The following is a 22,707-nucleotide window of genomic DNA, read 5'->3' as shown; positions in this document are numbered from 1 at the left end:
TTGTTCATCAGGGAAAATAGAATTCTGATTAATGTGAATCATCATTCTATTCAAAATAACTCTCTCAAATAGTTTACTTAAAGAAGGAAGCAAACTAATTGGTCGATAACTTGAAGGCTCTGAAGCACTTTTTCCAGGTTTCAAAATTGGAGTTACTTTGGCATTTTTCCATTTATTGGGAAAATAAGCCAAGTGAAAGCATTTATTGAAGATTTTAACTAAAAAATTTAAAGTGCTCTCAGGCAACTTTTTAATAAGAATATAGAAAATCCCATCTTCCCCCGGGGCTTTCATATTTTTAAATTTTTTGAAAATCAATTCAAGTTCATCAATATTTGTCTCACAAGAACTTTCAAATACATTTTGTTTAGAAAGAATATCATCAAATTCTAGGGAAATTTGAGCATCAATTGGACTTATAACGTTTAAATTAAAATCATGAGCAGACTCAAATTGTTGGGCTAATTTTTGAGCTTTTTCTGTATTAGTTAAAAGAAGTTTATCCCCATCTTTCAAAGTAGGAATTGGCTTCTGGGGCTTTTTCAAAATTTTAGTTAATTTCCAAAACGGCTTTGAGTAGGGTTTTATGTCCTCTACTGCTTTAGCAAAATTTTCATTACGAATGAAATTTAAACGACGTTTGATTTCTTTTTGAAGGTCGCAATAAATCAATTTCAAATAGGGATCCCTTGTACGTTGATATTGGCGTCGACGAATGTTTTTCAGTCGTATCAAAAACTGAAGATCATCATCAATTAAAGGTTGATTAAATTTATGTTTAACTTTAGGTATTGAAGCGGCTTTAGCATTGACTATTGAAGTTGTCAAATTTTCTACAGCCAAATCAATATCTTCTATTGAATTCAGTGGAACGTTTACATCTAAATTACGTTCAATAAAATTCCTATATCGCTCCCAGTCAGCTTTTTGAAAGTTAAAAGTTGATTTTAAAGGGTTTTCAATGGGACTTTGGGATAAAGAAAAAGTTACTGGAAGGTGGTCTGAATCGAGGTCCGCATGAGTAACTAATTGACTACAATGCTCGCCTAAATCCGTTAGAACCAAATCAATTGTGGAGGGATTTCTAATTGAAGAAAAACAAGTATGCCCATTAGGATATTCAACAGTATAATAACCTGCAGAGCAATCATTAAACAAAATATTCCCATTAGAATTTGATGAAATATTATTCCAAGATCGGTGTTTTGCATTAAAGTCACCAATAATAAAAAAATTAGATTTATTTCTGGTGAGTTTTTGTAAATCTCCCTTCAAAAAATTTTTCTGTTCACCGCTGCATTGAAAAGGCAAATATGCGGCAACAATTATAATTTTCCCCATAGAAGTTTCTAATTCAATTCCAATTGTTTCTAAGACTTTTGTATTGAAAGAAGGAAGAAGTCTAAATTTAAGACGACTATTGATGACAATAGCTACACCTCCACCTTGTCGATCAAGTCGATCATTTCGCAAAATTTTAAAGAAAGCATTGCTTTTCAAGTTATTGTCTGGCTTTAAAAAAGTTTCAGTGATGGCAGCAATATGTATGTTTTGAGTTTTCAAAAATAAAAAGAATTCATCTTGGTTAGCCAGCAAAGATCTAGCGTTCCAATTCATAATATTTAAACATCTATTTGGATCCATGAGGGAATCGTAAAGTCATAATAATTTTGTTAGCATAATTAAAAGAAGTTTGGAAAGCTTCAAACATTGAATTTGCTTTCAACATAAGTTGCATCATTTCATTTCCATTAAATTTTGATGCAAAAATTTTAATTTTTCCTCAGTAATCTCACCCAAATCAACAAAATTGTTAGGATCAGAAAATAAAGGAGAAGAACAAGTATTTGAATTTCGGGGATTTTCCCAAGCCTTCGCATGAACATTGAGACTTGGTTTTTTCCCATTTTTATTAGTTAAACCTGAAGAGGGCAACCCATTTTCAACCACCTCTGAGAACGATAAACAACGAGTCTGGGGCGCAGATTCAGCACAGGCAACATTAAAATCACTTCGGGTATTACCCAGCCGTGATTCCAATGTAGACCGAGGCTGACCGCGAACAGGCAGATTGTTTGCCGGTCTGACGTGTGAAGACGAAAAAGAGGAAGGAGGAGAAGAAACTTTTCTGGAAACTTTGGGATTTTTCCTAGAAGCAACAATTTTTGCCCTAACGGGACATTCTAGAGAATTCGAGGAATGATTACCTGCGCAATTCGCACACTTAAAAAATTCTGTTTTTGGCTTATCACCACCAAAAAGGCATTTAGATTTTTCATGATCGAATGAGCCGCAAAACATGCATCTGGCATTCATTCTACAATTTTTAGTGCCATGACAAAAAGCTTGACAACGACGACATTGCGTAATATTTTGAAGAAAATTGGTAGAAGATTTACGAAAAGGTTCGAATTTGACTCGACAATGAAACATTAGACGAGCCTTTTCAAGAATTTGCAAATTATTAACCTGATCCTTTTTAAAATGGATCAAATAAAGTTCAGGAGCAAAACCAACACTACTGGTATTATTCGTGTTGGTTCTTTTCCTCATTTGAATTACTTGAATTGGAGAAAAACCTAACAAAGAATTTAATTCAGCTGTGATCTCATCCGGTGTCTGATCGCCAGTGAGACCACGAAGTACAACTTTAAATGGACGATCACTTCTAGTGTCGTACGTAAAAAATTGGTGTTTTTTATTATTCAAATAATTTAAAACCTTTTGAAAATCATTAAAAGATACCGCCAATATACGAGCAGTTCCCCTTCGACCGATCTGAAAAGAAATCTTCACATCCTTGACGGAAGTGACGATTTCTTTTCGAAAGGCATTGAAGTCAGGAATCGTGACCGTTATTGGTGGAATCTTTTCGTGTTTAAGAGTATAAGAAGAAGAAGGTTTCTTAGTACTCTTATCAGAATTAAATATGAATATTTCCTCATCACCGATGTTATGAAGGACATCGAATGAGTTGGAAATTTCAACTTTTTTGGGCGATGGACCTGAATTAGGTTCGGCAATCCGTTTACGTCCGGCCCTTGAGCCGGCCGATGACTTCCCCATGCTGGAAAGAAAAGAGAAAATATGAATAAAAGAAAATGAAAATAATTTTAGCACTGAAAAGTGCTGATTGAAATACAGGTAAGGATAAAATAAATAATGTAAAATGTTCCTGCAGGTACACAGCAACGATACGATGCTCCGGCGTACGTGTGATAAAAATTTCTTAATATGGACTACAAATCTTCAAAAAAAAAAAAAAAACAAAACGTATAGGGGCTCACCGACCAAATATTTTGATTTTGCCTGAAAACGATTCAGAAAAGGCTAAATTTTCCATTTCTGGAAAAATTAGAGTTACTGTATTTTTTCTTTTAAACATCTTCTATAAACACACTGTGTATTACGAAAAACCAACACCTTCCAAAATATTCAAAAATTATTTTTTTTCATTCATTGTTGAATATTGAGTGATCAATGTTCCCCCAGTTGACGGTACTTCAAAATATTCTACTAGCAGAAATCATGAAACTTAATGTTCGGATGGATGAAATTTTGAAATAAACAAACGCGTGATGCAAAACAATCATATTCCAGTATATGCAAACGTGATATAAATTGCGAATCTTTGATTTGCATTTTTATGCAGACTGGTAACTGAATTATAAGAATATTTATTTAAAAAAATGTAGTGACTGTCCGAAAAATATTTTTACACCAACAGTGTTTTTATAGGATAATAAAAGCAATATATAGTTTGTAGGTGATCCGTAGGTAAGCCGATCTGTCATTAGCTTCGAGGGTACGGAACACCGTTATTTAAGCCCCTAAATAAAAAAAAAACATTTATACACTAAGGTTTTTAGATTGATACATTTACTATGAAATGCAACGCATAGCAAATGTTTTTTTATGGATCTAATCGCTAACTTAGAATCTTCTACCGCAAACATCAACCTGCAGCGGCACCATCGGCCGTTCGTGTTTGAATCTGAATAGATACCTGGTTCACGTGTAGTTTAAGTATTCCTAATTAAAAGCCGCCAGAGGTTTAGCTAAATGTATTCTGATGAGGATAAAGTTCTCTCGCTTTGTTTTGTTAGGTCATTGATTAGAATCAAGTACGATGATCAACATCGGAAGTTTGCTCGTACTTTGCACACTTTTAGCTCCTACTTTGGGAGCTAATATTCTGTGTTTAACGCCTATTCCAAGTTACAGTCATCATATATGGTAGTGAACAAGTGAAGGTGAAAGTGAAAGCGTTGTTTTTGAAAATTTGATCCATTTCCCAGGAACCGAGCATGGATGGAAGCGTTGGCCGCCAGAGGGCATAATCTGACAATAGTATCCGCGGATGTCGAGAAGGATGCTAAACCGAACATGACCTATATCCATCTGGAGAAGGCTTATTCTTACCTAGCGGAAGCCTTAAATCTGAACGAAATGTCCGTTGCTAGTGCTTTCGGAGGAGTGCGGGATCTGTACGCTTGGGGTACCGGGATGTGTAAAGGAGTTCTCAAATCCAAGGGAATGGACACTATCTCCAATTATCCGAGTGATTTTCGTATCGATTTGGTAGTCGCCGATATCACTTTAGGGCCCTGCATGTTGGGTTTACTCCAGAAGTTCGGCAATCCTCCAATTGTTGGGGTTACTGCTTACAACAATCCTTCTTACACACCGGATTTTGTTGGCGGCCGCAAGGACTATGCCTTCGTGCCTTACGTTATGCTAAACTACGATTCAAATATGAGCTTCTTCCAGCGATTGTACAATTACATAGTGTACACCTACGATGACTAGTAAGTATAAATAAGTAAGAGTTATAAGATCTATGGCGACAGATGATACTAATATGTGAGTGAAAGCTTTCGGACTGATCAGATATTTGAAATCCAATTGGAACTCCTGCTGGAATTTCATTACCTTTATAATTTAACTTAAACCAAAATCTGAAAAAATATCATTAAGAAAAAAACAAAATCTGAATCTTAAATCTGAATCTGAAATCTGAATCATAAATTTGAATCTGAAATTTGAATCTGAAATCTGAATCCGAAATGTGAATCTGAAATCTGAATCTGAAATTTGAATCTCGAATCTGAATCTGAAATCTGAAATCTGAAATCTGAAATCTGAAATCTGAAATCTGAAATCTGAAATCTGAATCTGAAATCTGAATCTGAAATCTAAATCTGAATCTGAAATCTGAATTTGAAATCTGAATCTGAAATCTAAATCTGAATCTGAAATCTGAATCTGAAATCTGAATCTGAAATCTGAATCTGAAATCTGAATCTGAAATCTGAATCTGAAATCTGAATCTGAAATCTGAATCTGAAATCTGAATCTGAAATCTGAATCTGAAATCTGAATCTGAAATCTGAATCTGAAATCTGAATCTGAAATCTGAATCTGAAATCTGAATCTGAAATCTGAATCTGAAATCTGAATCTGAAATCTGAATCTGAAATCTGAAGCTGAATCAGAAATAAGAAGTCTGAATTTCAAACCTGAATGAAAAAAAAACAAGCAAAAACAGAAAAAAAAATTAATCCCAATCTGAAATTAGAAGTCTGAATCTGAAACCTTAATCTGAAGTCTGAATCTAAAGTCTGAAATACAAATCTGAGATCTAAATCTTAAATTCGAATTTGAATTTGAATCGAAAATCTGAAACTGAAATCTGAATCAGAAGTTTGTAATCTTGATCCAAATTCTAAATCTGAAATTTTGATCTGAATCTAAAATCCTATTCTGAAATCTGACATAAACTGATTGAAAACTTATTCATTAGTTTCATCTGTATCATTTCTTTATTACAAAAAGCTACCGTCACAACTCATTCCTGCCAAGAATTGAGCACATGATGAGAAGTTACCACAAAAAATCCTTGGAAAGTGCTTCAGATTTGGAACGTCGCGTCATGTTGCTGCTGGCCAACTATCACTACGCCGTAGATTATCCGGAATCTGTACCGCCAAATCATATTCCAGTCGGAGGACTACAAGTTCGATCGGCCAGGCCTCTTCCCTCGGATCTAGAAAAGTTCATCTTAGCCGGACAGAAAGGAACGGTACTTTTCTCGCTGGGAACTAACGTTATGAGTAGCGATCTCGGCGAAGAACGCATCCGGATGTTCGTGGACGCATTTCGTCAACTGCCTCAATATAACTTTGTATGGAAGTTCGAGGAAGACATGGGTCTCGAGTTTCCGAAAAACGTGTTAGTCAAAAAATTCTTGCCCCAGAATGACATCCTGGCCCATTCGAATGTGAAAGCTTTTATGACCCTTGGCGGAATGCTCAGTACTCACGAGGCAACTTGGCACGGAGTTCCGATGGTGGGAATTCCCTTTATTTGTGACCAGTACAGGGTACGTGTGAGAGAAATTTATTGGCTTAAAAATTCTAATATAAAGTGATTTTTTTCAGAATTTACACAAATCTGTACAAGCAGGAGTTGCAGTCAAGCTAGAGCACAACCAGCTTTCGGTTGAAAAAATTAAAGCTGCCCTGCTCGAGGTGCTTGAAAATCCAAAATACCGGGAAAACATGCGCAGACGATCATCACTTTTCCGCGATCAACCCGAACATCCGCTGGATCGCGCAATCTGGTGGATTGAGTGGGCACTTCGCCATCCTAATTGCAACAGCATTCAGTCGCCCTCGAAATGGATGACCTCTTGGAGCAGTCAACTTTACGACGTAAAGCTGTTTCTGATCGGCGGTGTTTTGTGCCTTGCGCTACTCATCAAAGCCAAATTGTCACAGATGCTATCGTGTTCGTCAAGTTCAAGTGTACGCGGAGTCGTTCAAGATAAGAAATTAAAATAAACTGAGTTAAAGATACTTTACCTACTCAATTGAAACCGTTACGTGCTGCAGCTGAATTTGTATGAATTTAATTGAGTGCCACTTACACATGAGAATGGAAAGGGTAGGGTAGATGTACCAATGGTCTCCACGGCGCACTTTACATTGCCTATTGCTTGCTCATTCTAAACTACACGGTATGACGTTTCTCTGCAATCAGATGATTTTTAATAATTTGTCATTCGTAAAGCACCTACATACCTTTCTCGGGAATGTAGAACTTTGCACCGGGCCATAAAAATGCTCAATCACGTGAGCGATTTATGATTATATCAACTAACTGAAATGACTTTGCAATTCCGAAAATGATCGTTTCGCACAACAAATCAAAACGCAGCACTGATAAACATATTTCCTTCAAGGGAATCATTTTATTTCTATCGTTTTAAGCGCAAGTGGGAAATATCAAGTAAAATTTCGTTGGCGATTAAAATATATAATTGGGTGGGACACGTTTTGATGCTGTGAATAATTTGCTGCAAAACTTATTCTTTTATTGTTTAATAGCTGACCCGGTGTGCTATGCTCCCCCTCCATGGTAAAAATTAATTTCGTTAAAATTATTATAATTAAAATATACTATCCTTTAATTGAATTTCAACATTATTCAAAAGCGAACTATTTAAAATACCAAAGTAAACCAAGGAAAAGTTCATCAGAACCTTCAATTGAACTTAATTAAGGTATCGGTCAATTAGTTTGCTTTCTTAAATATTTAAGTAAACTATTCGAGAGAGCTATTTTTAATAGAATGATGATTCACATTTTAATCAGGATTCTATTCTCCCTGATGAGCAATTTGGTTTTCGTCATGGACATTCTACCTCATCTGTGAATCTACTACACATAAACTTTTGAGTGTAACTAATATGATTAACGCTTGTAAATCTGAAGGTTATTCTGATGGTGTTGCTCTTCTAGGTAGGGTGATTTGCCATTCCCTGTCCTCTTACCCATTGTTGCACGGTATGACTTAAATTGTCATCATTTCAGCTGTTTTTCAACTTTTTCTCAAAAACAATAGGGGAGAATGAGGATACTTGATCCCTGGGGATACTTGATTCCTTAGCTATATCTCCAAACTGGAATGTCGTACAAAGATAAAATATTCTAGAAAAATGTACCAAATGGAACAAAACAGCAATGGTTGAAGCTCAAAATTTTTTAACAAAATAAGTTTTTGGGTTATTGAACTTTGAAAAATTGCACAAAATGTGACTGAAGATCTTTTTTCATCATTTTAAAATGTTCCTAACATGGAAATTTTATAACAAAAATATTTATTCCAATACATCAATCTTTCGAGTGTAAAATGAACTTCAAAATACAATATTTTTAAAGCGATGGAAAACTCCCAACTTTTTTCAGAAAATGTGTTCTAAAATGTTGATTTTGGGTACAATTGATCCCAATTTTATGAAATGAATTTGCGGCTTTATCGGTGAGGGTTAAAGAGTTGAAATGAAAGACGGATAGAAGATCAGAAGAAAATTCTAAGGTGGTGAAAAGAGCGAAGAGCATTTGAAATAGAAGCTTGACCACATGCTAAATTCTTTGTCCCGCATCAATTAACTGTATTGAAGAAGAAGTACCCAATAGAGAAGGCACTACATTTTTCGATACAGTTAATTATGGATGGTTCGACCGCCATGTGAGTGTGCACTTGTGCCGAACGGACAAAAAACGGAACAACCACATGCTAAATTTTTGGCGGTCGAACCATCCATAATTAACTGTATCGAAAAATGTAGTGCCTTCTCTATTGGGTACTACTTCTTCAATACAGTTAATTGATGCGGGACAAAGAATTTAGCATGTGGTCAAGCTTCTATTTCAAATGCTCTTCGCTCTTTTCACCACCTTAGAATTTTCTTCTGATCTTCTATCCGTCTTTCATTTCAACTCTTTAACCCTCACCGATAAAGCCGCAAATTCATTTCATAAAACAAATTCACGGTGATTTCTCCTCTTAAAATTGATCCCAATGTATGGGTACAAATGATCCCGGTATATTCTTCTTCTCAATGGATCGTGGTCATTGCTGATTACGCGTTTACTTATATTTATCCAATAGCTAATATTCGTTCATCAATTATCTGAAGAAAAGGGCTAAAATAATTGATTTTCTCTTGTTTATAAAAAATTGCGCCCGTAAGTATGCAATGTCATAAGGGTTGAGAATAACTTACTTACTTACTTAATGATTCCGCGCCGATCCTCCGGTGCATAGGGCCGTGGTAGAAGACCTCCACTGTTGACGATCAGGAGCCAGTGTCTTCACCTGGTCCCAGTCAAGATTCTCGTCGACAGTTCGGATTTCAGCGGCTAGGCTTCGCCGCCACGAGTTTCTGGGTCTGCCTCTTCTTCGATGACCTTCTGGATTGCAATCTAGCGCCTATCTGCAAATCTCGTTTTCATCTCTTCGCAGCGTGTGCCCAATCCATCTCCACTGACGTTCCCGAATCTCGATTTCTAGCGCCCTTTGATGACACCGGCGATGTAGTTCCTCATTCGAGATCCAGTTGCCAGGCCACCAAGCGCGGATGATATTCCGCAGGCAGCGGTTTACAAATACTTGTAGTTTTCGCGTCGTCACCGCATATGTGCACCAAGTTTCGCACCCGTACAGCAATACGGATTTGACGTTTGAGTTGAAGATTCGGATTTTTGTTCGTAGAGAGATCTGGCGTGAACGCCAGATGTTTCGGAGACTCACAAACGCAAATCGGGCCTTTCTGATCCTTGTTTCGATGTCTTTCCTGGTACCACCATCAGGCGTTATCTGGCTACCAAGATACTGGAAGCACTCCACTTTCTCAACTTGTTGCCCAGCTACCATGAAACTGAAGGGATTTCATGTGTTGATCTCCATCGACTTGGTCTTTCCGACATTGACTTTGAAACCTGCTGCCTTGGAACTTTCGTCGAGTTTGCTCTGCATATCCGATTGTGTTTGGGCGAGCAAAACAATATCGTCAGCCAAGTCAAGGTCGTTCAGTTGCTCCATTGTTGAAGGATTCCACGGCAATCCTCGGTTCGGTGCACAGTCGATCGATCCAGTCAGAATCTCATCCATTACGATTAGAAAAAGTAGCGGTGACAAGATACATCGTTGTCTCACTCTAGCAGGTACCGTGATTGGTTCGGACAAGACATCGTCGTGCAAGACCTTGCACGAAAATGCCTCGTATTGTGCTTCGATGAGATGGACAGTTTCTTTGGTACTCCTCTTCGCCTAAGAGCCACCCAGATTTTTCATGGTTAAGTCGGTCGAATGCTTTTTCGAAATCAACGAACAACAGCAGAAGAGAGTCCTGGAATTCGTTGATTTGTTCCAGTATGATTCTTAGCGTTGTGATGTGGTCCACACATGGTCGTCCGGATCGGAATCCAGCTTGTTGCCATCGGAGTGTAGCGTCGATTTTCTCCTGGATCCTGTTCAGGATCACTTTGCAGAGTACTTTGAGGGTTACAGATCAACGTTATGCCTCACCAGTTACCGCACTCTGTCAGGTCTCCTTTCTTCGGGACTTTTACGAGGATATCCTGCATCCAGTCGGCCGGAAATGTTGCAGTATCCCAGATGTCAGCATTTCAGCAGGGATGCAATCGATCCCAGATGCTTTGTTGGATTTCATGTTTTTGATTGCCGCTTCTATTTCAGCCAGCGAGGGCGCTTCCGAGTTGACGCCATTTATGCGACTTACTGTTGGCGCATCAAGCTGCGGGTTCTGTTGGCCATCCCTATTCGTGACTCGGATGAGTTGTTCGAAGTGCTCAGTCCATCGTTTGAGCTGATCTGTTCGATCGGTCAATAACTGGCCTGCTCGGTCTTTCAGCGGCATTCTTGCATTAGTCCTTGCACCACTGAGGCGACGAGAAATGTATTAAAGTAATCGGATATCTCCATTGGCGGCGGATTTCCCCCTCTTCGGCTAAGGAGTTTGTCCAGGCTCTCTTGTCTCGTCTACAAGCTCGTTTAACTGCCTTTTCCTGCTTCTAGGATTGCTCAAATTTATATTTAAATTTATATGGAAGCCTCCCTTTTTTGGATTCGGAAGGATTTGAAAGTATTAATAAAAATAATTTCCGGTCTTGCAAACGACTACATACGAAATTTCACGTTGATCGATTAAGTAGTTTCGGAAAATTGTGCAAACTGTGTCAAATTTTTATAAATTTTATATGGGAGCCTCCCTTCCTTCAATTCGGAGACTTTTGAAAGTATTTCAGAAACCATCTCCGACCTCAAAAACTCTTACATACCCAATTTCACATTGATCGGTTCAGAAGTTTTTTAGTCTATTGGGAACAGACAGACAGACAAACATTAATTTTTGTAGATTTTATCATTATAAAATATTCTATTATTAAAATAATATTCTACACCTTAAAAATTTATGTTTTTTTGAATACTTATATTTGGTTCTATTTTTACATCTTTTAAAATTAAATATCAACATCATTCTCACGGAACTTCATTTAAACTAGAGCTGCGTATTAAGTTTCGAATTGCAATACAAATATAATATACAACGATTGTTTCAAGTCTGAATTCAAGAATTGATTTGTGGGGAAGGGTCTAAAATTTTCATAGAGAATTTTTTCGTAAACTTATAAAGTTAGGTGCCACATCTGGCTTCATTTACTTGAGTTCTGCCAAACAACTTGTATGGCATCCCCTATACTCTTGCAGTCTTCTACTCAAAGACGGGATTACCCCTCCACCACATGTCAAATTTGATATCATTTGCTTGATAGAACTTTAAAGTTAAGTTTTTATGGGAGCCTCCCTTTCCTTTCCTATTTTCCCATTGGAAGGAGGGAGGGGTACCACGTAATCATTGAAACATTTCTCGTACCCAAATACACTCTCATGCCTGATTGGAACCAAATGGAACCGCTTGTTCAGTTCTTGAGTTATGCAAGCGTATTACTTTTAATTGGCAGACCCCTTTCCACCTTCCAGATTTAGGGAGGGGTCTTAAACCATGATAGAAACTTTATCAGACCTCAGAAGCCCTCATCTGTCAAGTATCACGCAAATCGGTTCTGCAGTTTTCGAAACTAGGTATAGGGAACAGAGAGACAGATAGAAATTCATGTTTATTGTTTAGACTAGCTGACCCGGTGTGCTTCGCTACACCTTCAAAGAATAAAAGATTTTTTTTTAAATTGGAATTGATCAGTGCATTATATTCAAACATATATCAACATGATTCAGTAGCAACCCCTTTAAAATGAGAGCTGAAGCTGGAGTTTTGAATGGCAGAACAAGTATGATTTATTCTTACTGTCTGAAACTTGATCTTATTACTTAGCTGGCCAAAAGGACCAGCTACAACTGCCCTCGAATTCCTAGTCAAGCCACGTGAATTCCAGTGAGGGTGGGCTCACATGCGGCCTCTTGGCTAGCAGAGTAGAGGTTTCGGAGAACCTCGAGTCGGCTCCTCGCAATGATGCACCGGTCGGTAGTTCGGAAGGAAACACAAACGCTATCTTAAATTTTCATGTCCTGTTTTTAAAAAACTTACGTATAATGCGTGGGTGTGTAGTGTGTTGCTGCTGCTGCTAGTAGGCCCACACCGGCTGGTGCTACGATGCTTGTCCGATGGAGAATCCTTGCTGGGATGCGTCAACAGTTTACCACAGTATTGATTGTCAGGGGAGGTTAGATTGCCCTCGTGGTGGAGACAACCTTCGTTTTGGTTGCCCTGGATGGTACACGCAGGTGTAAAACACCGCGTGCTCCTCAACAGAGCCTCGAGCCCGGAGGGACACGTTCGAACTTTCACTAGCCCATTTGAAGGCATCGAACAGTGCCTTCTAGGACCTGATGTTGACGATGATGTTATAGTATTTGGGTGGCTGTTGTGACTGGTCGCGTGGGGGACCAACTTTTGGTTACTGCTCGGAGTGCCCGCCGGACTTGTAAATCGAGTCCGTATGCAGGCTGTTGAAGTTCTTTAGCTTCACTCCCGGCTAGCAATGGGGGAGGAAACACAAATAACCAAAACATACAAAAAAACTACGCCACAAAACAAAACCAAAACAAATTTGTTGCTTATTTTCTATTTCTAATCATTGTTTTCTTATTTTTCCAGACCGCATACTTTCTTTCGATCTCCTTCTTCTCCTTCTTCCGCTCCTCATCATCCTCTTCTTCTTCTTCCATCCGCTTCTACTGTTCTTCTTCCATTCTGCTTCTACTCTTCTTCTTCTTCTATTTCGCTCTTGTTCTTCTTTTTCCTTTACTGCTACTTCTTCTTCTTGCTTGCCTGCTTCTTATTTCTTCTTCTTACTTTGCTGCAGCTTCTTCTTTTTTCTTCTGACTAGCGCTAGTACTTACATGTTTCTTTTCTTCTTTACCTTTTCCTAGCAGCGACCCATGTTGTCATCAGATGACCAGCTACCGTTGAGCACCACTGGCAGCAGGCGTGACATCCAGCATAAGCTTCCGGAAGGAGTCGACACCTGAATCAGTTCTGGTCGCACCAACTGCAACGAGCAATTTCAGCTCCCAATAAAAACCCTATAATAAACACGTTCAATCAGCCCAATTGCCTTTTTCAATCGCGTTGCCGTACTCACCCTATTTGGGGTCAGGGTGCCGTTAAGATTGCTTCTTCGGTTGCTCTTTGAAACCTCCCAATCACCTACAGTGAACTAGAACCGTTTTGCACAGGATGTCGGCTCTCTATAATAGGGGCTCGTATGAGGAATGTTGTTTTTTGCTTATCATTTCATATTTACCCGTTCTAAAACTGTTCGGCAGATCTAATCTGTAGATGCCTCCTGCGTGTTTCCTCCGGGTTAAGTGCTGATTCTCCTGACGGGTTTTTTGGATGAACTTTTACGGCGCACTGTTTGGGGACAGAAACAATGTTCGGCTGTTAGTTGATCCACAACTTTCTTCCGTGCAGCGTATTTGAATGCTACTAACCTTCCTACAGAACGGCTATCAATGCGACGACTTTTTACCCCGCTCTGGGAAACTACCAGTTCAATAATCCAGTCCAGGAAACAGCAGCACACTCGTAGCAACGGCAACAAACACGACAGCAATGATGCAGCAATTTTACAAACGAGTTTTCCTTTCTCGCTTTGCCCTCTTCTTTGGTTTGTTTACTTTCAATTTCGCAGTTGTAAACAGAGCTGGGCGATAATGAACGGTACACGCAGATAATAATTTAGCAACAAATACGTTAAACAAACTCAAATGCTACAAGGCTCAACGGAGAAACGGAAGCAGATCTTTGCTCTCTAATCATCTTACATGAAAGACGGGAGAGTGTGTAACAATCATGCATACAAACAGGTTTCCTACCCAAATACATCCTCGTACCAAAGATTAAATTTGCTTGATTAGTTCTCAATTCATGGTAAAAATGTATTGGTCCTCCTCTTCTTTTAAATATAATCACTGAAAGAAGGCTGGTGTCTCAAAAAGTCATAGAACCATTTCTCTTACCCAAATACTTCCCCATGTGGTTTCATTTTTAAGATAAGTATACTTAAAAGAATGCAAAAAAGTGCAAACTCATCCCTTTGTATAAGGAAGACATTAAAAATGGACAAAGTTTGCCGATTTTTCATGGGATTACCTTTTTACGCACTGACAAAATTTATCATGCAGCATCAATCATGATTATCCATGAGTGCTCAGAAGAAATTTGACATATCTATCAGTCGAACGCTTTCTATTATGGCGAAAACAGTAAAGCTACTCCGATTTGAAACGTGTGCGTTTAAAGAACGATAGTCCGCCGCGACCACACGAAAGTTTTTGGGTGTCATTTAGAAATTTCCGATAAAACGCCGGATTATGGAAGGTGATCCGATATTTTCACCATCCATTGAAAATTTACAAAACTCGATTATCTTGGTCTTGATTTATTTTCAATCATCATCCGAAAAAAGTCTTTATCCTCAATGGAGTCACAAATAATATAATAACCACTTCTCGTACCCAAATGCCCTCCTATGCTAAATTTAGTTTCATTTGCTCGAATTGTTATTGAGTTATGTAGAAAAAATATATGTGAGCCCCCTCCTCTTTTCCTATCCTACCACTGGAAAAAGGAGGGGTCTCAAATAGTCATAGAAATATATCTCATATTCAAATACCACCCCATGCCAAATTTGGTTTCAGTTGCTTGACCACCCGAAGGAGAATGGATACGAAATTCTCTCCCACACTGAACCAAATCTGGAAATAAAATTTACTAGGTCATTTCAGTAATTTTTAAAGTTAATCGCTCAAATACAAAGTAATGATTTATCCTGTACAAGTTATTGGAAAATCCAATAAAATCTACAAGTGTATTTTGTTGAAGAAAAACATACTAAAAAGTATAGGAAAATCTAATGAATATCATGATCCTAATAATCCTAATCAAATATATTAGAAAATCCATTAATTTTCACATGTTTATTTAAAAATAGTTTTTATATTTTGCAATCTAATAAATTTACAAACAATTCGCACCGACTCGATCGTTTTGTAAGTTCCTTTGCTTAGAAAGCACAAATTAGTGTCTATCATCAGCAACATCTAGAGCGTCATCTAAACTGAAGCGCTTGTGATGGATTTAAATCCTGAACATTTGTCCAGATAGTCGAGGTCCAGCCGCAATATCGCGCATCTTGAGTGTAATGTAGTCTGCTGCGTCGAAAAAAAAACACGAGACATATGGACTTGTACGATTCCGGAAGAAAACCTTTTTCTTTAGTCAGGAAACCAATAAATGGCCATACACAAATGAAAAATAAAAGCCCTGAGGCCGTAAACAACACAAGCGATGAAGGTAAGTAGAGAAAACTTTTTGTTAAACGAAAATTTTCATTTTTTTCTACCCTCCGCACAGCTCGACAAAGTACGGCAGATGCAAGGGAAAACTCCACTATCCAGCCGGACAAACAACCAGGACCACTTTATCAACAGCAGCAGCAGTAAACATCACTCTGGTTGAAGAAAACACCATCAGTCTGCCAGTTCCTCAGCGACGATTACAACCAGACACCACCGATCGTACCGCCTACGCCAACATCACCACCAGAGGCAACATCAGCATATCCAACATCGAACATCCGCCGGAAGCGTTCCATCGCAGCACTACCTGCTTTCCGGTGGAAGAGACCATCAACGCAGCAGCCTCTTCCTTTTCATCTTCACCACAAGAAGGGAACCAGCCGCGGCCGCGGAATTAGCATTTCTTCTCCCAAAACGGAAGCGCACCAGGCGGCCGACGGAAGCGGCTCAGGTGGGTCACAATGAATCAGAGTGGAATTGATGTTGGAAGTGATCAATAAAATATTATAATGCTACAATTAAGCCCCAGATGTTTCATTTTTCATAACAAATCTATTTAAATTCGAAAGAAGAACGGATTACTTTCATTTCATTGTCTAGAATAATCGTTTTTATCAAATTACGATTGAATAACTTTCATTGGAAACTCCTATAAAATTTATCGGGACGCTAAACTATACGCGCAAAATTTTGCGCTCACTAATAAAAAGTATTGGATTTTCTAGTAGTGCAAAAATACTAGAATTCCTAATACTGTTTATAGCCCGATTTTGCTCAGTGCATGGCAATTCGGTTCCATTTGCTTGATTTGTTCTTGAGTTATGTAAAAAAATATTAAGAAAACCCCCCTCTTATCTCCCCAATATAAGGAAGAAGGGATACTTAATAGTCATAGAAGCATTTATCGTACCCAATTTCGGTACCATTTGCTTGATCAATTCTCGAGTTATGCAAACATTTGTCTTTCATTAGGGATACCCCTTCCCTTCATTCCTGTATGACAGAGGGGTCCCAAACCCAGTCTCAAATGCACCCACCTGCCAAATTTCAAGCTAATCGGTTCAGTCGTTTGCTAGTATATAGGGAACCGACAGACATACAGATAAAAATCCGTTTTAGAAGATATAAGATGTGAATTTGTACATATATTCTTATTGCGAGCATCGCCATAAATATGAAAATAAATATTTGAACTCTCTAATGTTGCAAAAACTAACTCATTATGTATGGTAACAGATACAATTGTGTTTGAAAAGTATAAAGCGGGCCACAGACTACACAACATTTGTACAAATGCGATGAAATTCGATGAAATTTTGTCGCTGTGAGCACGATTTGCATAGTGTATGGCACTGCTTGAATGAGCGCCCAAACGGTTGGAGTAAAATCGGTCGAGATCGAAATATTTTGTACAAAACATTCTCCCAGCCGGGGTGGAGATGGTTTTTTTTGTTGCTGTTGCTGTTTTCGCCAGCAATCATTTGTGTTCGCGTGAAATACACGCAGAAAAATAGAATTTAGTTTCAAAGGAAAGTGCCGCAAAAACAAAGGATTTTTTCCTTTGATTTTGGGACAAATAAAAATTCCTTTGATTCAAATGCATTTTCTTTTGTTTCGAAGAAATGCTTTCCTTTGAATCGAAACTTTTTCTTTGTTCCAAATAATTAAATGCTTTTAATTCAAAAACCTTTTCGTTTAGTTTTATGAAATTTATCTTTATTCTAACGGTATTTGGGTTTCAATTTAAAAGTATTTGTTTTTCAAATCTATGTTTGGTTTCTAAGAATTCTAGTACTGCATTATATTTTTTATCCTATTAGAAATAAAAAGAAATCAATTATAATAAAAACATTTTATTTCTCTTAAAGTACTTCATTTAGATTATCGATTTTCCACAGGATAATAGTTCTTGAACCGGTTCATCTGAAAACAAAGAAGAGAACACATAATACGGTTTGTTATGAAGCTTTAAAAAAACGACATTAAGCTAAATAATGCAATTAAAAAAATTAAAATTATTTGCATACATTGCATGAAAAGTACTTACTGGACGATGTTTGTTTGCACCCGAACAACTGATGAAGGGTTTCGGCGCTAGATGTTGAGTCTTCTTGGATCGGCCCGAAGCGATTGCAACCGCATAGTTGGAGGACCGGAACAGTCGGTATACAGTTACCTCTTCCAATTAGTTTGATGAATGATTGCCCTGAAAAATTTTGTTACTTAGACGGTTTATTTGAAATTAAATTAATTTTTAAGGCCTACCTAAGAGTCCACTGTCGATTGTCCTATCAAAGCTGTCGAAACTTTCCTACGCCGGGTACGTCTTGTGATTTCGGTGCTGTCTGGTGGTTGCGCGGCAGGAAGATTCCGGAGAAAATGAATAGGTCTGGCTGGTTGTCGGGAAAGCTTCTCGCCGACCCGTTCACCTAACAGAAGCTAATAATGAAGATGTGTCGACTGTTTGACGAAAAATTACTTTGGTTCAAAAGAAAATTCATCTAAAACAATGAACTTTTACTTTGATTCTGAGTTTAAAAAAAAAATTCTTTGAATTCAAATTAAATATTTTGATTTAAAAAATCGGAACATTGGTTTTATGGGAAAAAAGTTCGGTTCAATATAAAATTTACTTGAATCAAGGAAATTGGATTTTGTTTTAATGTACACAAGGTTTTTGAATCAAAGATGTATATTTTTTAGTTCAATGGTACTACTTTTCGCTGCGTGTATGTTTGTATAGTGTGTGGGCGAGCATAGATCAAACAATCGACGCGGAATCATCGAATTTGTACAGGCCAATTTGTGTAGTCTATGGCCCACTTAAGTTCTTATCTCAAAAACATAGACGGACCCTGAGAATCTGAGCTTATTTGAGTCACCCATTTCGATCCTTCCTACGGACCGCCATCATAAGTCTTACGTCTTATGCCTTGAAATCACCCATGGCGTATGTCCTCAAGTAGAATCTGTTGGAGAGCTGGATTTTGATTTTAGTGAATGTAATTACGATCTGGTTACTGCTGTGTTGGATTCAACCGATTGGGAATCTCTAGAAGCTGCCGACAATGTTGACTCCGCTCTTGATGCTTTGTATGGAAAAATTTATGCAGTTTTAAGACAAAACGTACCGTTGAAGCGCCCAAAAAGCCTCAAATCTATGAGGCACGCGTGGTGGAACTCCGATCTTACTCGACTTCGCAATCAACTACGAAAGGCTCGTAAATGTTTCAACAGAAATCGTTCTGAAGATCGAAGATGCCGTTTGAGATCCTTAGAGAACGAATTTAAAGATTTGAATGATCTGCTCTATCGTCGACATGTTTCTCAACTTCAACAAAATTTTAAACGCGATCCCTTATCTTTCTGGAAATATTTTAAAAATAGAAAACGAAACGCATCAATTCCCGTTGATTTGACATTTAATGGTGCCATTGCTTCCAACCCGACGGAATCGGCAAATATGTTTGCAGACTTTTTCCAGAGTGTTAATTGTTCAGCTGGTACTGACGGAGACAACAACTACCTCGCCTCTTTACAATCCAACGATATCAACTTGCCTGTACCGTACTTCACTATTCAGGAAATCTACGAGAAGTTGTCCGCAGTTGACCCAACGAAGGGTGCTGGTCCAGATAACATACCTCCCGCATTTTTAAAACTATGTGCAGCACCTTTAGCTGCCCCGATTTGCAGAGTTCTAAATCGTTCAATCACAGAAAGATCGTTCCCTAGAGCATGGAAAATTGCCGCTATCTCTCCAATACATAAATCGGGAAATGTTCACAGCGTGGAAAACTATCGTCCTATTTCAATTTTGAACTCCATCTCGAAGATTTTTGAAGTCTTGATGCACGAACGGATACATGCTGCTGTTAAATCTTTGATCTGCGAGGCTCAACATGGTTTTGTAAAACAAAGGTCGACCGTTACCAACCTGATGTGCTACGTAAGCTCATTGAGTGACTGTATGGAGAAAGGTTGTCAAGTCGATTCTATCTACATTGATTTTGCGAAAGCATTCGACCGCGTTCCGCATAAAATACTAATTGAAAAGCTGGATCGTATAGGTTTCCCTGATTGGGCACTTGACTGGATTGCGTCGTACCTCAACGACCGTCATGCTTTCACGAAAGTCAACAGCTCACGTTCGAGAACATTTGCCATCCCATCAGGTGTACCTCAAGGAAGCCATCTCGGGCCTCTTCTCTTCATAATCTTCGTTAACGATCTCTGTGCAACTCTTCAATCCGATACGCTAATGTATGCCGACGATCTGAAGCTTTTTCGAAAGATTGTAAGCACTGTAGACTGTCTCGCCCTTCAAGCTGACATTGTCTCGTTAGAAAACTGGTGCCGAATGAACGGAATGGAGGCCAATGCTAAAAAGTGTAAGATCATCAACTTTACCCGTTCCCGAAACATGATCAGATTTGACTACCAACTATCAGGTTTCTGCTTGGAGAATGTGAAGTCTATTCTTGACCTGGGAGTGAAAATTGATTACAGACTTACTTTCTCCGAACACATTGCGCTCACCTCTGCAAAAGGATTTGCTGCACTTGGGTTTTTGCGCCGGAACACCGAAGGTTTCGACGACGTATACGCACTGAAAGCCATTTATTGTTCGTCAGTTCGTAGCATACTGGAGTATGCCGTCCAGGTGTGGGCTCCTACTCAGATTACACAATGCAACCGTCTAGAACGGGTTCAACGTAGCTTCGTCAGATACGCTCTACGGCGTCTCCCGTGGAACGAACCGCTCCGACTTCCACCGTATGAGCAGAGATGTGCCCTGATATCCCTAACCACACTTGAAAAGCGTCGTATCGAATTGCAGCAAGTTTTCATTTTTAATACCTTGACTCACCGCCTCGACTCCCCGTACATACTTCAACGTGTCAATATCTACGTTCCTACAAGGTCACTTCGACAACGCCAGTTTCTTTGGATACCCTATCATCGTACCGCATATGGCAGAAATCATCCTATTGACAAGTGTTGTGAACGTTTTAACTCAGTGTGTCACTTGTTTGATTTTAATATGTGTAAACGTAGGTTTAAATTAGCACTTAGCAGAATTTCTTAGATTTAAGCTATTAGTCTGGACGGTAATTCAACCAAAGACGATAATAAATAAATAAATAAAAGCGTGGTTCACTTACACAAGGGTCTCACAAAGCAAATGATGATTACCGTCAACTGGGGTAACATGCTACACTTTTCAACTTTCATGGCTTCTTAAAAAATATTTATCCGCCGATAATTAAACCGCTTATGCACCAAAAGTTTAAAGGTTAATCGGAACATCAAATTGGCGTACTCAGAAAAATTATTGGTTTCATCAGTAATTTTTAATTTTCTAAAAACAAATTTTCACCCTACTTAGAAAATGGGGTAACTTGCAACAGATAGGTTAACAGAGTTGATTCTTCCTACGACCCTGGGTTGCCCTATTATGAATATTTTCCTAGAATTAGGATTCTGAATTGGTTTTTGATTTTGTATTTCGGTTTTGTAACCATCTGTTACTTAATGTCTATGTGACTCCGTCACAAAATTCAAACATCCCTGTACAATTCAGAAAACCCTACAACAGTCGCCCTCTATCAGCACAACTGACATCCCTGTCCAGGAGTTCACCACTCATTCACGGCACTCTCAGAGATTCTCCAGAGGCGCCGTGTATTTTAAAGAGCAAAGCGGGGAAGTGTGGCCACCCAGAAAAGCAACACACTCTTAAAATGTTTTGTAGATAATAGTTGTTTGTTAGTGTGTTGGTTGGACAAGATAGTGTACTTAGCGCTTTGTTAGCGATCCGTTTCCTGTCCTGTCCTTTCTGTTCGTGACCGCCTGAGGGAAAAGAAGTGCGCGACGTGTTAGTTTGTCGAGTAAAAATTTGTAAAATTACATAAAGTTTAAATTATTTACCTAAAGTCTACTTTCACAGAGAAACAAAAAGTGCGACAAGTACACACGGTGAACATAAAGTTAAAATTGTGTAAAAGCCTAAAAAGTACGGTAATAGTTAAAACAAATAGTAAAAGAACAAACATGTGCTTTGTAAAGACAACATATTAAAATAATATCTATGTTTATTCTATCGTATTAAAAGCAAGCGTAACAAACATAAACATTGTTAAAACACACGGAAACAAACGAGCAATCGAAAAACAAAGAAAAAGGTAAAATAATGTTTTATATATATATATACAAGGTTTAGTTAAAAACATAAAACCACATGTGGGTACAAACAAGTTAAAAACAAATGACGTCTACAATATGCTAACACCCTCGGAAAGGTCCAAGAGGGCCTTTTTCTTTCTGGTTTGTGCTGGTTCTGTCGAGCCACAATTCCTTCATCCCCAGGCAATCACCAGATCCGGACAGAAAGGTCCCTGCGTGCCTCGACTCCATCGATACAACACCTCGAGTCGGCACCTAACCTTACATCCATGGGTCAGCATCGACACAAACATCTCGCTGTCCCTAACGCATGCAAAGTAGTACCGAGCACGAGTGGAATCGTTCCGAAAACAGCGATTCACAGTCGTGTCAACGGATGCGGCTATTCACAACCATCGGAATCCGCCATTGGTCGTGGCGGAAAGCTAGATCGACCGAAGCATCGTAGCAACACAATAATACCGCAAGTACCCCATGTTGTAGCACGTCATAAAGTTAGGGCTATCCATTAGGAATAAAAACATCCATATTTGTGAACCGTAGACCTCCGTAAGTGATTTATTCTTTCGGGTTTTCCCACGAATCTAAGATCAGAAATTGTCTTCAGTCCTCGCCCTGGGGTGGTCCTAACAGTTTGACAGGTTTTATAGTTCCTCTTTAATTGATGTCGTCTAACTCTGGTTGGTAGCATGAGAGGTACCCACCCGTTTCGGCACCCTGGATATGCACGTTCGCTGAATCTGGAAGTTCCTGTTGTGAGATACCGCAGAGGAAAGTGAACAGTGGTGAACTTAACATAACGACCCTGAGTCCCATAATTTCTCCTCC

At 38.7% G+C, this 22,707-nt stretch overlaps 1 protein-coding gene and 2 long non-coding RNA genes across 3 annotated transcripts; 2 read left to right on the top strand and 1 right to left on the bottom strand.

Moving 5' to 3' along the window:
• Positions 1 to 4,062: 4,062 nt before the first annotated feature.
• On the top strand, positions 4,063 to 6,857 carry LOC129754964 (UDP-glucosyltransferase 2-like). Its single transcript, XM_055751234.1, has 4 exons — positions 4,063 to 4,236; positions 4,299 to 4,808; positions 5,836 to 6,382; positions 6,441 to 6,857. The coding sequence occupies exons 1-4, from the start codon at positions 4,130 to 4,132 to the stop codon at positions 6,840 to 6,842; spliced, it is 1,566 nt and encodes a 521-aa protein (XP_055607209.1). The 5' UTR covers positions 4,063 to 4,129; the 3' UTR covers positions 6,843 to 6,857.
• Positions 6,858 to 17,563: 10,706 nt separating this feature from the next.
• Positions 17,564 to 18,218, bottom strand: LOC129758742 (uncharacterized). The gene is made up of 3 exons (XR_008740058.1): positions 17,959 to 18,218; positions 17,741 to 17,899; positions 17,564 to 17,616 (listed from the first exon to the last, which is right to left on the bottom strand). It is a non-coding gene; the product is annotated as an uncharacterized LOC129758742 (long non-coding RNA).
• A 3,126-nt stretch (positions 18,219 to 21,344) lies between these two features.
• LOC129757731 (uncharacterized) lies at positions 21,345 to 22,707 on the top strand. Its single transcript, XR_008739778.1, has 4 exons — positions 21,345 to 21,584; positions 21,644 to 21,709; positions 21,809 to 21,878; positions 21,996 to 22,707. It is a non-coding gene; the product is annotated as an uncharacterized LOC129757731 (long non-coding RNA).

This window comes from Uranotaenia lowii, chromosome 3, assembly GCF_029784155.1.
Source record: "Uranotaenia lowii strain MFRU-FL chromosome 3, ASM2978415v1, whole genome shotgun sequence".
In the NCBI taxonomy this organism is placed as follows: domain Eukaryota; kingdom Metazoa; phylum Arthropoda; class Insecta; order Diptera; family Culicidae; genus Uranotaenia; species Uranotaenia lowii.
The sequence above is the reverse complement of the archived record's forward strand: the minus strand, read 5'-3'. Positions and strand labels throughout refer to the sequence as shown.

Coding starts and splice junctions, on each gene's coding strand:
- LOC129754964 (XM_055751234.1), top strand. CDS start 4,130: ATGATCAACATCGGAAGTTTGCTCGTACTTTGCACACTTTTAGCTCCT. Junction 4,237..4,298: donor AGTTACAGTCATCATATATG/GTAGTGAACAAG, acceptor TCCATTTCCCAG/GAACCGAGCATGGATGGAAG. Junction 6,383..6,440: donor TTATTTGTGACCAGTACAGG/GTACGTGTGAGA, acceptor GATTTTTTTCAG/AATTTACACAAATCTGTACA.